Here is a 12,452-nt window from a genome sequence, read left to right on the forward strand (position 1 = left end):
ATCAAACATACGATGGCAGGTTTGACTTTCAAGCATAGGAAAACATTACCTCGTGCAGCCTCAGTTCTCTCTCGTGCACTAGTTTTTTCACAAAATGAGCCACAAACAGCACCCAGGCCATCATCAGCATGAGTGGGAAGACAAAGGAGATGGCCTCCAGGTATCTGGGGAATACAGAGATACCAACTGTCAATCAAAATTCTAAAAAAAAACATAGCGTCCAATCACTGTCAACATCAGCAGATGAAAAAGCCTATTATTCAGTCACTGGTTTGACAGAGAGACAGAGATGCGAGAGTGGAAGAGCAATATTGAAGGAGGGTTTGAGAATTTTTTGACATCTGTGTACTGATCCTCCTATTATTTACGCAAAAATAAATGCCTCTGTTTTATTTTTTTATACTTTGACCTAATCATATCTGGAGCCTGACAGGAATTTAGTGCTTGCTGGGTTTTTTTTTATACTACAAAGCCATATTTCACAGCTATCATGTCAGAAATTGTGGCGTCGGGTAATAAATCAGAACGACGGAGAGGCGAGGATCATCATATCTTACAGTTGTTAGAGCCAGAGACAGTGGCCTGCTGGTGCTTCTTATATGAGATATCAGCACCGTCTTCAGACGCACTCGAGGGCAAGCAAAAACAGAGGCGTTACGCTGAAGCGTGATTTATTGGAAACAATGTAATGTGTCGATGAACAATGCCAAACGCATGTTGGATTGTATATACACTACAGAGATAGTTCCTTATGGATGGCTATTAAAGGCCTGAAGGACGTTTCAGTCTATATGTGCATCGTCTTAAAAAATTAATGCACAGTAATAGTGAATATTCATGCACACTGGCACTGAGCCAATTATAATGTGAAAAGGCTCTTGTGAATGATTACTAACTGTCAGTCTCAAGTGGCAAACAATAATGACGAGCATGCATTATTCCACATCCATGCCTGTAAGTCTCCCCAGAGAGACACTGTGCATCCTTTTATGTTTCATCCATACAGGAGAATGTTCATACTGTATGGGTGTTTATGTGCATCCGTGTATTCAGCGAACTCACTCATCCCGAAGATGGCAGGGATAGGGGAAGGGCTGCAGTTGGACAGCTGTCTCTGTGACTCTCTGTCCAGTCTGGGTTTCGATGATTGCCCGATCGATGTTCTCTTGTAGGTACACAAAGCCCCGGTTGTAACGCAGCGTCTGCCTGGCCAACATGTGTGGGTCCTTCACGAAATAGGGGTCCCGGACTCTGTCAGTTCGCATGACGTTGTCCATGTGCATGCGGATGGTGTAGCTGACTTTGGGAGGCAGGGAGGATGCGGAGGAGGACGACCTGGCATGACGTTTCCTGGATGAGTCTTGGTCTTTGGGAAGCTTGAAGATGACACCTTAAAGACAGATTACACCAACGCTGTTTTATACTTGAAGACAAAATTCAAAGACCAGACTAACTCTTAAGTTCCTTGCTTGAGATAAACTGCTTCTGAAGCAAGCCTCTGTCACAGGATGAGCTCATGCTCACAAAACCCTGGGGTTATCTAACCCAAAAACTCTAATATAGACATAAATCCAGAAAAAGTAGCGGATCACTGCACAGTGAAAGGCAAATGAACAACCTAGCTGGCCTCAGTTATGTGGGGAAAAAAGAAAAAAGAATAATATTATGAATCTTTTTCAAATGGTTGATTTACAGTGGCCCAGATAAATTCAAATGATACGCGTCAGCTCTTCTGCTCAATCAGATTGGAAAACACCACAGGCCGCGACTGGGCGTTGCACTGTCCAATGAACCTTGAGAACCGAATGAAACCATCATAACCAGTATTTACTCACTTGCGTAGAGATTCCGATTCGTGGCAAGGTCATGAGCTCTAGCGTTAAGCTGGTCGGCAGAGTCGAAGCCACGGTAGCGGTCAAACTTGATACAGGAGGAGAGGTCGACCATCAGGGTGGACAAGGTGGTGATCTGTTTCAGTACGGGCTTGTTCTTCTCCAGCAGGTCGGTCATGTTGGCTTTGAAAAAAAAAAAAAAGAAGAAAGAAATGTACTGACAGTATTAAAGCAACTCTAAGTGTAGTTTAAGCTTTGACTGCTGTAAATCCACATTCAAATGACATTTGTTGTGTCTGTTGATGCCCTGTTTGTCGTATGTTAACTAAGATAGAAATATGATCTGACAATACAAGTCTAATTAATTTAATACCTGCATGTCAAAGTCACACAGGCGTGCATAATCACATCAAGGAGAGACGCCCTAAGAAATTCATGTTGAACTGAATGTAATGCTTCCTGTAAACCTATGCGGCAGTCCAATTTTCTGATAGTGTGGATATTTTGCAGGCAATAAGTGAGGGAGGAAGAGAAAAGGTAAGCCTAGTATCTGCAGCTTACAAAAGTAAGACCTTCAAGTGCTCACTCACAGAACTTGCTGAGCGTCTCCTTCATTTCGTCGACATTGATGTCTGTCTGCATCTCAATGAAGTTCTTCACAAAGGAATTGCTCAGGGAATTCTGACAGGAGCAGGAAGAGTGGAAGAGACAATGCACAACATCAAGATTCGGCTGCTTTGACTCGTTGAAGACCACTGCGAAGTTTATCTCCAAACTTTTTTAGACGACACTGATCAAGATATACAGAAAACAGCACTGAATTGTCATACTTGCAGCATTGGCAGAGTCTGGGTGAGTAGTTGGGCAGAGTTTATGATGTAGTTGGAGGATTCAATCCAGTCCTTGGAGTGCTTCCTTAGATTTGCAAACTCCTGCAAGGTTGCATTGGCCTGCACAAGGATAGGACAAGGACAAGAACATGTGAAATGGCTGGGTATCAGCAAGATTTCATAACCTGCTGTGTTTGTGTGCGTGTGTGCAAATGTGTGTGGCTGTTTGTGTGAGTCTGTGAAGGCAGCAGTATACTAAAAACAAAATCAAACTTGCTCAAAATAGAACCACAGTAGAGGATGGTGGTGCATACAAATGTGTGTGCAGCCCCTGCAACTCTGTATTTCTTGTTTACTACATGCCATGAAGACTAAGCAGGTAACTATCAGCCTAGAAAAGGTAGAAACAGCAGTGACAAAAACATGTACTGTAAAAGCGTGATAAAATTGACAGAGATTTTGGAGAATTACCCCCGAGGCTATCTAACTGTGAGATGTTTGAGCTGAAAAACAAGGGAAATGAATAAAGTGGAGATGCCATCATTCACACACTGCAGGCAGGTGAGTAAATAATTGAACTATAGCTCAGCCAGCATACCTGCACAATCTGGAGTAGTTGGTTTACAGTGTGCCGATAATAACGGTAATCGATTCTTAAACTTGTGCGAGGGTGGAGTAAAGTGTAGAGGAAGTAACATGTATCCGCATACCTTCTCCATTATGGCCCGGGTGACGGGTGTGTCAGGGGTGTAGAGAATTTGTCCCATCAGCATTGGTTTGAGGAACGCCCAGGCGATAGCTCCTCCTGTTGTGTTGACCATGTCCAGGTACATGTTCATACAGAAGGGACCTACACAAGAAAAGAAGAATGAGGGGACATTTGACATGCAGCTTTCACAAAGGTTAAAGCTTTAATTGGACCAAGGTGTTATTGTGTCAAATCCCATGAAAACACCAAAACAAACAATGCCCAAGTCAGTCTCTTAATGCTTTCCACTGTCCTTACAGTTTTTGCAGCACTCTGCCCTTAGTCCAATCATTCCCAAGACTTTTGTATAATCTTTACAAAGGGTCATAATACCATAGTTTTAACAATACTTGATGATAGGATCAATAACTGAGATTTGCTGATGATAAGCAAAAAAGAACATCACCAGCTTAAGACTTTTTTTTTTTTTTATAAACAGTTTGCTAGCATTTGTAACTCACTTTTGAGTTTTGAATTTCAACTTACTGCAACAATAATTTAGGCTAAGGAGACAAAAAGACATGAACACAACCTAGGAAAATGTCTCTTAAATGTGCATATTATTATTTTAAGACACGATTAACATAAATTTCAGGATCTACCATATACTGTATGTCTGAAGAATTGAATTTAGTTTGTGAAATTCTCCCAACAACATACTGGAATTTCGTGGAATCTTGAACTTCTCGATCATCTCCTCCCTTTTGTTGTCGGAGAAGGAGGAGCTTGATTCAGACTCGATGGGGAGTCTGGAGAGTCCAAACAGAGCCAGGATACCGTTACTGCACAATGCTCTAGAGAGGGTGACAAACGTAGCTTTGCTGGACATGCTGGATCTCTGTCCTCTCATCATCTGGGGGGGGAAAAAAAAAAAACAAAGTTTGAAAGTTGAAATTTTATTTCATATATTTAAAATTCATTATTTGGCATGAAGGCTCACAAAAGAACATTTCAAAACAAGCTTCAGTTAAACAGTTTGATGTTGTTTGAGAGTAGTCACAGGAATATTTTTGAGCACTGAAATATTTTCATTACTTATTTTTGGCTGGATGGAAATATATTGATTGCAGGGCCAGCCAGGCTATGCGTTGTATGGCCACAACTGCTAGGAGTGCCCACATATAAACTTGGTCTCATGTTGCTCGCTCCTCTCTTCAGACACTGCCAACTGTCACACAATGACCGTGAGACTCACGCAATTAACCCTTTTCACATGCTCTCACGCTACATGTCCATTAAGCTGAAGATTCATCTTTATCGCTTTCCCCCTGATGGTCTGAAATGTCCCTTCTATTCGCCCCTCTCTATCTTTAACTGAACTAGTGTACCTGCTCTGTATAAAAGGTGTCATGAAATAACTTTTGTTATGATATGGCGCTATGTAAATAAAATTGAATTGAATTGAATTCTGGCAGCAGCACAGCATTTCTACCGCTTCTCCTCTCTGGCACTGAGAGTCACTGTGGGTGCAGCAATGCTCTGAAATTTGATTCTCAATAAAATCATGAATTGTTCCTCAACGCTGAAATCTCGTATTATGACATAATTGTATGTAACAAATCTAAAGCCAAAAATATGGGGAGCCTCAAAGCCTATCCCTCATGAAAACAGCATGTATGTTAAATTGCCCCTGGTTATTATCTTCATTTAGCTGCAAACTGTCAGAAGATGAAGTGTGTAGCCTTCAGTAAATATTGTATGTGTGACCACAGCGCATCTGGCATGATTAATGAGAAAAATCTGACTAATCCTGCAGGATCTATGATCTTTGAACAATCTGTGTTTACTGTTCAAATAGTGTTTCTGTTTGAAGCTACTTGTCAACCCCTAAAGAAAGTAAAAGATGTTTATTGACTTGTTCATCTCTACTGTACGCATGCACATGTTCATTCAGTTATTAGTGGTGTGTGCAATTTATTAACTGCACTAAGAGTGTTTTGGGGCCACAAATTAAATCTTGCTTAGAGCAAGTAAAAGCCGAGGGCCGGCCCTGATTGATCACACAAACAAAGACACACACATATGAATGCAATGTGCGTGAAGACCTGTACGGAAGCATGTACAGGTACCTCGTTGAATTCGTTGTTGGCCACCAGGTTGAGGTCAGAGATGGAGAACAGGTAGGTTTGCAGCTTAGAAATGGCAGGAAGGAACGTGTTCATCATGTTGGTTATAACCTCAGCCAGCTGAAGCATAACTCCCACAAAGCTTTGCATTTCTTCAGACAACACCATCTGCAAGAAAGGACATGAAACATGAAAATGAGTTTCTATCATTTCAATTTCCTTACTGGGACATGATATTCTTTACATTCAACAAGGGCATACAGTAGGATATAAACTATGGAAGGCCATTTGATTGTGAATCAGTAGGACAGACAAATAGCCGCTTAGTTTTCACTGGTGGAAATGTTAAATTATAATATCTGTTTTGACACGTAACAATATATATTTTCACATGCAAAATTTACATTTCAACTGATTCACAGATATCTTTAGTTTATTTATAGATATCAGTGTTTGTTTGTTTGTTTTACTAGTACACATATTTTCCTTTTAGCTTTTCTTCCTTAGATGGAGCAATGGAGCCATCCTTTGTCCACTGAGAACTACATAGTATGTCTAAAGAATATGCTGATGAGAGCGCAAATGTGAACAGAAACAGTAAAGCTGCAGCTCAAAGTCAACTGCAAAATGCTAAAAAAGCTTTACAGTGCTGAGGGCAATCAGTCACTTTGTTCACTATAATAAAAACATTCATTAGAGCAGCTGGGAATCAACCAATCAATCATGAATGGTAAAAAAAAATAATAATAATAATTTTTGGCTTGAATTTATAGACTTCCAACATAAAATGGCAGAGGTCCAATGCAAACTTGAAAAAGTGAAGTATAAATGTATGAAACAAATGCATATGTTAAGAATTTCAACTGCAGCATGACTGTTAGTGTGTTGAAAAGACAGTTGCAGTTGCAGCCGGCCACCTTTGTTGCATGTCATATCCCTCTCTCCCCGCTCCCCATCTTCCTCTTCACCTGTCGCTATGGTAAATAATGCCAACATGAGCAGGGTTTAAGCTTGTTTGTAGTATTAGATGATGGATTTTTTGATTAACATCAAAGGGCATGTGAAAAACCCATGTTATGAAAACATAAGGACAGAACAAATACTATAACTAGATCTGTTCTACATCTTGTTCTACAAATATTAGAATGATCTATTAATTGAATAAATCTATTGGAATTCTTTGGAATCGTTCAAATGGAAAAACATCAGCTATGAAAAACATTTTTTTTATGTGTGCGAGAGACAAAGCTTTGTCTAGAGAACAAATACTGTCTTGAACAAAAGCACAATTCTTACATATGCCTCAGACAAACACATTGTAGCATCAAACATGTTTTCAACATGCTGAGTAGAAACAATCTCTTTGTCCATTCAGCGATTACAGAAGAATGGGCAATCAACCAGTTCTCACATTCCCTGCTATTTTCACAAATCAAAGAAAAAAGCTTTAACTTTAACTACCGAACATTTGAAAGTGTCGCATGTGTCTTTTTCTTTTCTTTTGACAAAAGACTCTGAACTCGGACTTACTCTGTAAATGACTTTCTCCATGTTGAGATGGCGAGCCATCAGCAGTGAGAAGCTGTACCATTGTTCAACAGACATGGAGCAGAAGGTCTTTAAGATGACCACATCTGTCTCTGTCATGTTCATGGGTGGAGTGGAGTTGCAGTGACGCAGGTTGATCAACCAGGACAGGATCTGTTTCAAACGCAACAGGAGCACAGGAGAAGATATGTCATGAACAAAACTACAGAGCGGTATAAACATGATCTATGCCCTAATAGAGCGTTCACATCACTGTTACTAGATCACTACTTTAGAAGGTGAATGGGCTTCCAAATCCCTGAAATTTTGGAACATGCTGGGTTTGATTTCTCCTCCGTTTTGTGAGAACAACATGTACTGTAGTGTGTAAGGAAACAAGTCAGTCTTCTTGCTCTGAATGCTTGCCAAGAGTGGCGTGCAATCAAACATGCAGAATTAAGTGTTTTTTTTTTCTTTTCTTTTTTTAAAAGTTGGCAATCACATTAAAGTGTTTGTTCCAATTCAATGTCCATGAGTCACATAGGTCAGGGACAATACAACCACTTCTAGTGTTAGTATTTTGTTCACTTAATTTGTTACTACCGACCGACAAACTTGTTTTAAATGATTTTCTTTGCAGCCTTTTGTTCCACTAAGTCACTTCATGTGTGTTCTGGAGAAATGGCCCATGCACAGGCACAGCTCCAGTCAGCAAGGATTTTGATTAGGCCCGCAATCCAGTATTGATTGTTCTTTTTTTTTCCTCTTTTTTTTTTGCCTGATTGATACCATATTATATTAAACAAGCTGTTTTTACAAAATGCAACCACTGTGTCATTAGCTGATGATTACAGGGCTTTCTTTCAAAGAGAGTGAGGTAACATTTACTGAAAGTCACACTATGTAGCACCAGCATTGACAAAGTACACAGGCTTAATGAAAAAAAAAAACAATATTATGATGCATCCAGATAACAATCTTCAGATATGTGTATTTACTTGTTGTATTTCCATTTTATGCTACTTTACACTTCTACTTCTATGACATTTTGGAAGCCAGAGTTTACGCTGCAGATTTGAATTATTATTACAAAATATAAACCAACAAATTATAGTCTGTAAAGCACTTAAAATTAGCTCAGCCTTCAGCCCAATTATTAAAATCTATTATTTTGAAATGAGGTGTTAATTACTATTACTTTTGGTACTTTAAATACATTTTATTGCAGTTTTACTTAAGTAATGCAGAACGTTTACAATACTTGTATGTATTTTAGTATTTTTACACTGTAGTATTGCTAATTTTATTTAAGTAACGGATCTGAGTACCACTGGAAATATGGCACATATGTGAGGGTGTGGAAGTACTTCCCCTCAGGAGAATACGAGCAGCCTCTTCAGCACAGCAGAACTGAAACTCAAGACTCAGGATTACCTTGTGGACCTTGTTCCACAGTGTTTCCTAAAGAATGTAGTAGTGTGATTTCTCTACAACACTACAGACCCTGTCTTCAAAATGAATGAGGTACTGATTAAATGTTCGCTTCCCCTCGGTATACTGTATGTGGGAACAGACTGAGGGTGTCCTTGGCTCACCACTAAATTGTTGTTTGGTAGAGTGGTTTCCAACAGGAGGCGAAGAGCAGCAGGATCAAAATCCATGTGTCGCTGAACATCCATGAGGAAGGCTGTTTTATTTCTCAGCAGCTCACCGACAGCCACAACTCCTGGGAAATAGAGTGTTATAAGTGCTAGTTGAAAAGTGCTAGTCTATTTTTTGTTATGACAGTGATACAGTGTACTGTTTGGATTTTTATATAAAACCAGCATGACTAGTTTAACTCCTGTGATGATGAATACAATACAAACACAATACAATACATCCTGTAAAATGTATGTGTAAAATATAAATAAGGATAGCATCCATTCATATATTTTTTAAAGCAATAACAATGAAGAAAACACACTGGTTCGTTGTTTACTTGTTACTTAAAAAAAGTGACAGTGCAGAAATTGGCTGCTGTAGTAAGTTAATATTATTAGATAATCGAGCAACAAGCAAAGTTGGGGCATCAGACACAAGTGAGCTGAAATGAGTACTGTTGTTATGGAAACAAGGTTTGTGATCTGCTTTTTGATCAGGCAGTTGATACAAATGTTAATACAAAAGTGAGAGTACATATATATCTTCTGTTCCTTGAAATTAACATACAGTATGATATTAAATATTTTGGACATGGACATAAACATAAACCTTCATCTTTTTACTTTTACCTAAGAAATTGAGAGAAGTACAGTCTGTGCAGTGGAATATCAGTCTACAATAAAACAGCAGTAAGGCAATAATGTAATACAGTACAGTACAAATACACTAACAGTTGTGATATAGAGAGGTGTCTCACCTGGGGAGGTGATGTTAATTTTGAGAGACTTCAGGTTGCTGGCATTAAAGTTTAAAGCTTGACTCAACACATTCCCCCTGTAATCATATACAGATACACAAAGAGAAAGACAGACAGAAACAGATAAATGCACTTTAGTCAAGAAATATCTTCAAAAATATATTTTTTTATGAGAACCTTTGCCTACATTACAAAAATAAATAAAATGCTGCCAGGTGTCCTGCAGGCTAAATGGACTGAGGAGAAAATTCAGTTAAACCAACACAAGGAAACTTTGCTTATTGGCCTCCAAATGTCAACAAGAGGTAAGTATCTGACTTCAATACTCTAAAATCCTGTACGGTGAGTTCTATAAAGTGCAACAGCCCTGACCCCCCTGTGATACTAAGCAAATATACAAAATGGACGAGTGAGGTAAAGATCTAGGTGATGGTGAGCAGCTTTCTCTGTACAATCATGAACAAAAAAAACTCATTCTATGACATTTCTATCATAAAATGAAAGATTTTAATTTATTTTGATGCTACAATGACTTGTAATCAGGTGAATGGTGTGTACCAATTTCTACACAATGCTGCTTTAAAGACAGATAAAGATAATGCTTTACCAGTCAGACTGGATATTGTAGGTTTTAGGGTCTCCAACGGTGGTCTGGAAGATGGCATCGGTCAGAGATGTAATGTTCAGACTCTCAACCAAGGCCTGCAGGCTGGGTATGAAAGTGTGACACAGCTGACCAGGCTGAATGGAGAAGGCACCCAGCAACAGACGCACAGTTGTCGTATTCTCCAAGGTGCATACCTGCAACAAATCAGTCATGTAAGCACCACAGGGACTTTCTGGCCAAATCTCAGGGTCAGATAACAAAGATTAGGTTAGTCATGTTGTGCCATCCAACAAAGCGTGGGAATACTTTCCTAGATGGTTCATTTTAGGACTTTCAGGCTCAGTGTTAGAGCCTGTAAAACATCTGTCTTACTGTGCTTAGAAGAACTCCAATCCAACAAAAGAATTTGATTAACCTAGGTTTTTCTGAAAAGTTTCACTGATGATTCAGCCTTTCCCTTCAGGTCTGAGTAAAAACTTTTGTCGAATACTTTTTTAGCACTTGCAATAAATAACTTGTTTCTGGCATTTAATCAAAAAGCATGTCATCGCCACCGTCAGGCTAAAGAAAAACCCATTTTGCTCGAACTGTAACCAAAGTCTAATCAGCTGCATTGTTGTTTTCATTGCTTATTCATGTTTTTGGTGCAGCTATAATTTGCTCCAATCTGACCAACCACTTTCACACAGCAATGTCAAAACAATAACCCTGTAGAGACACTTTAATCATATGTACATATGGGTCTAAGCCCTGATAACATTAGTGCCAAGGTGTATAAGCTCTGTCATATCAAATACTGTACTTTCAGTTGTAAATGTCCCACTTAATGAACCCTGGCAGTGTTTTTAGACTTTCTGAAGCACTTTTATTTCTGTGTGTTTGAGGTGACATATGTGTAACAGAGGCAGAGACCTGGGATTTCAGGTGGCCGAGTAGCTGGGCAAAACGTGGGTCCGTCGGGTTGATCTGGACGAGCTCAGTGACTGTTTGGATGGTCTGTTGCATGAGGATGAGGTTCTCTGTGAAGGGAGGGAGAGAGTGAAGGAGAGGGGAAAAATGAGGGTAAGAAAGAGGTTATTAGAGTTAGACAGGAAGATGGGATGGGAAAGAGAAAAGGGGGCAATAAGGTCTGTAAGGTGACAGAATAACATGACATCCCACTGGGCTTCATTACGACTCGCACCATTACGGGGCACGTCGTCAGGCAGCGAGTAGCAAATGATGTGCTTAAAGTGAAGCCCTGTGCAGGACTGATGGGGCCAGAGGGGCCAGCAGTACTAGATGCTGTCGTGCATTAAAACACATCTGACAAGCCTTAAGAAAGGCACTACCTCTGGCAATGAGATGTGATGACAGAATATTTAATTAGGCCAAAATTAGACAATGGTGATGTTTAATCTCAGGGTGCTCAACACCTAGAGGCCTTTGCAATTACAACAGTTCACTCTGGGTGTGTGTGTGTCTGCGTGTGTGAAGAATATGAGTGAGGTTTCAGAGAAGTGAAGCTGCTGCTGCTGCTTACAAAGAAATTCCATGCACTGAAAACACAATCACACAACCACAGACGCCAATTAAAAGGAGGTCATGGATGTCCACTTGTGCGAGTGCGAGGGGAGACGTTTAGAGAGGGCGGACAGGATAAGTGATTGAATTCTACTTTGCTAATGAGATTTAAAAAGGTGCTGAGTGGCTTTCTGCTGGAGAAGGGCCATATGGCCTTGGGCTCTTTGGGAGCTCATGCTAAGCTGATGTGAAGTCTTATTCCTCATATCTCTGGAATGAATTATGCCGCGCTGTAATCATATATACAACAACAACAGCGTTAACAAAACGTTTTATGGCCTACCCATGGTTCTGCAACAGCCATGAAGGTCAGAGAAAAAAAGTGGCACTCTTTCATGCTGTGTCATTATTTAATGACACAGGCTGGCAGACTGTGCTTATACATACACACTGTCACAGCAGGTATGTAAACACAAGCTGTAGCATGAGTGTTAGCTCTACAGCAGAGCAACAATTAGACTAAGCATGAGACTGAGGAGTCGTGAGAAATCTGGAGAAACTGAAAGGAAAGACGTCATTCATTTGGGGATTCTCCATTTAACTAATCAGTGCATGTTTCTCCTTATAAAACCTGCCCTTGGTCCAAGAAGCCTCTGTGTGTCTAGATTGAGTCAGAAAGGTAAGAATGGTAGATCTGAACTGTTACCCTGTGTTTCACTGGCAAGTGCTGTGGTGATATTCTTCAGCAGCGAGGCGAATGGAAAGGCATCGGGAAGCATATGAACTGCATTCATCAGGAGATCCATTGATGTCCTAGGGAAGATTGAACTGTTCATGAAACAGTGGCTAATAGAGTAACATAATGGTGAAAAACAAGGCAAAAAGGCATGATTCAAAGCAGTTATTTTTAGATGTTGGGGGAAAGAAATGGATATTTG

General features: G+C 39.9%; 1 protein-coding gene across 1 annotated transcript in view; it reads right to left on the reverse strand.

Moving 5' to 3' along the window:
* The window catches only part of abca12 (ATP-binding cassette, sub-family A (ABC1), member 12), a 63,865-nt gene that overhangs the window by 29,696 nt on the left and 21,717 nt on the right, over positions 1-12,452 (reverse strand). The window contains exons 28-41 of the mRNA XM_019255452.2: positions 12,221-12,327; positions 10,924-11,030; positions 10,012-10,205; positions 9,405-9,481; positions 8,599-8,729; positions 7,007-7,177; positions 5,480-5,644; positions 4,071-4,263; positions 3,373-3,512; positions 2,663-2,782; positions 2,423-2,513; positions 1,836-2,015; positions 1,063-1,390; positions 50-164 (exon numbers count right to left, since the gene is read on the reverse strand). Of these exons, the coding sequence (XP_019110997.2) occupies positions 50-164; positions 1,063-1,390; positions 1,836-2,015; positions 2,423-2,513; positions 2,663-2,782; positions 3,373-3,512; positions 4,071-4,263; positions 5,480-5,644; positions 7,007-7,177; positions 8,599-8,729; positions 9,405-9,481; positions 10,012-10,205; positions 10,924-11,030; positions 12,221-12,327 (2,119 nt within the window). The remainder of the gene's footprint in view (positions 1-49; positions 165-1,062; positions 1,391-1,835; positions 2,016-2,422; positions 2,514-2,662; positions 2,783-3,372; positions 3,513-4,070; positions 4,264-5,479; positions 5,645-7,006; positions 7,178-8,598; positions 8,730-9,404; positions 9,482-10,011; positions 10,206-10,923; positions 11,031-12,220; positions 12,328-12,452) is intronic.

The sequence above is a fragment of the Larimichthys crocea genome, chromosome XVIII, assembly GCF_000972845.2.
Source record: "Larimichthys crocea isolate SSNF chromosome XVIII, L_crocea_2.0, whole genome shotgun sequence".
Taxonomy (NCBI): domain Eukaryota; kingdom Metazoa; phylum Chordata; class Actinopteri; family Sciaenidae; genus Larimichthys; species Larimichthys crocea.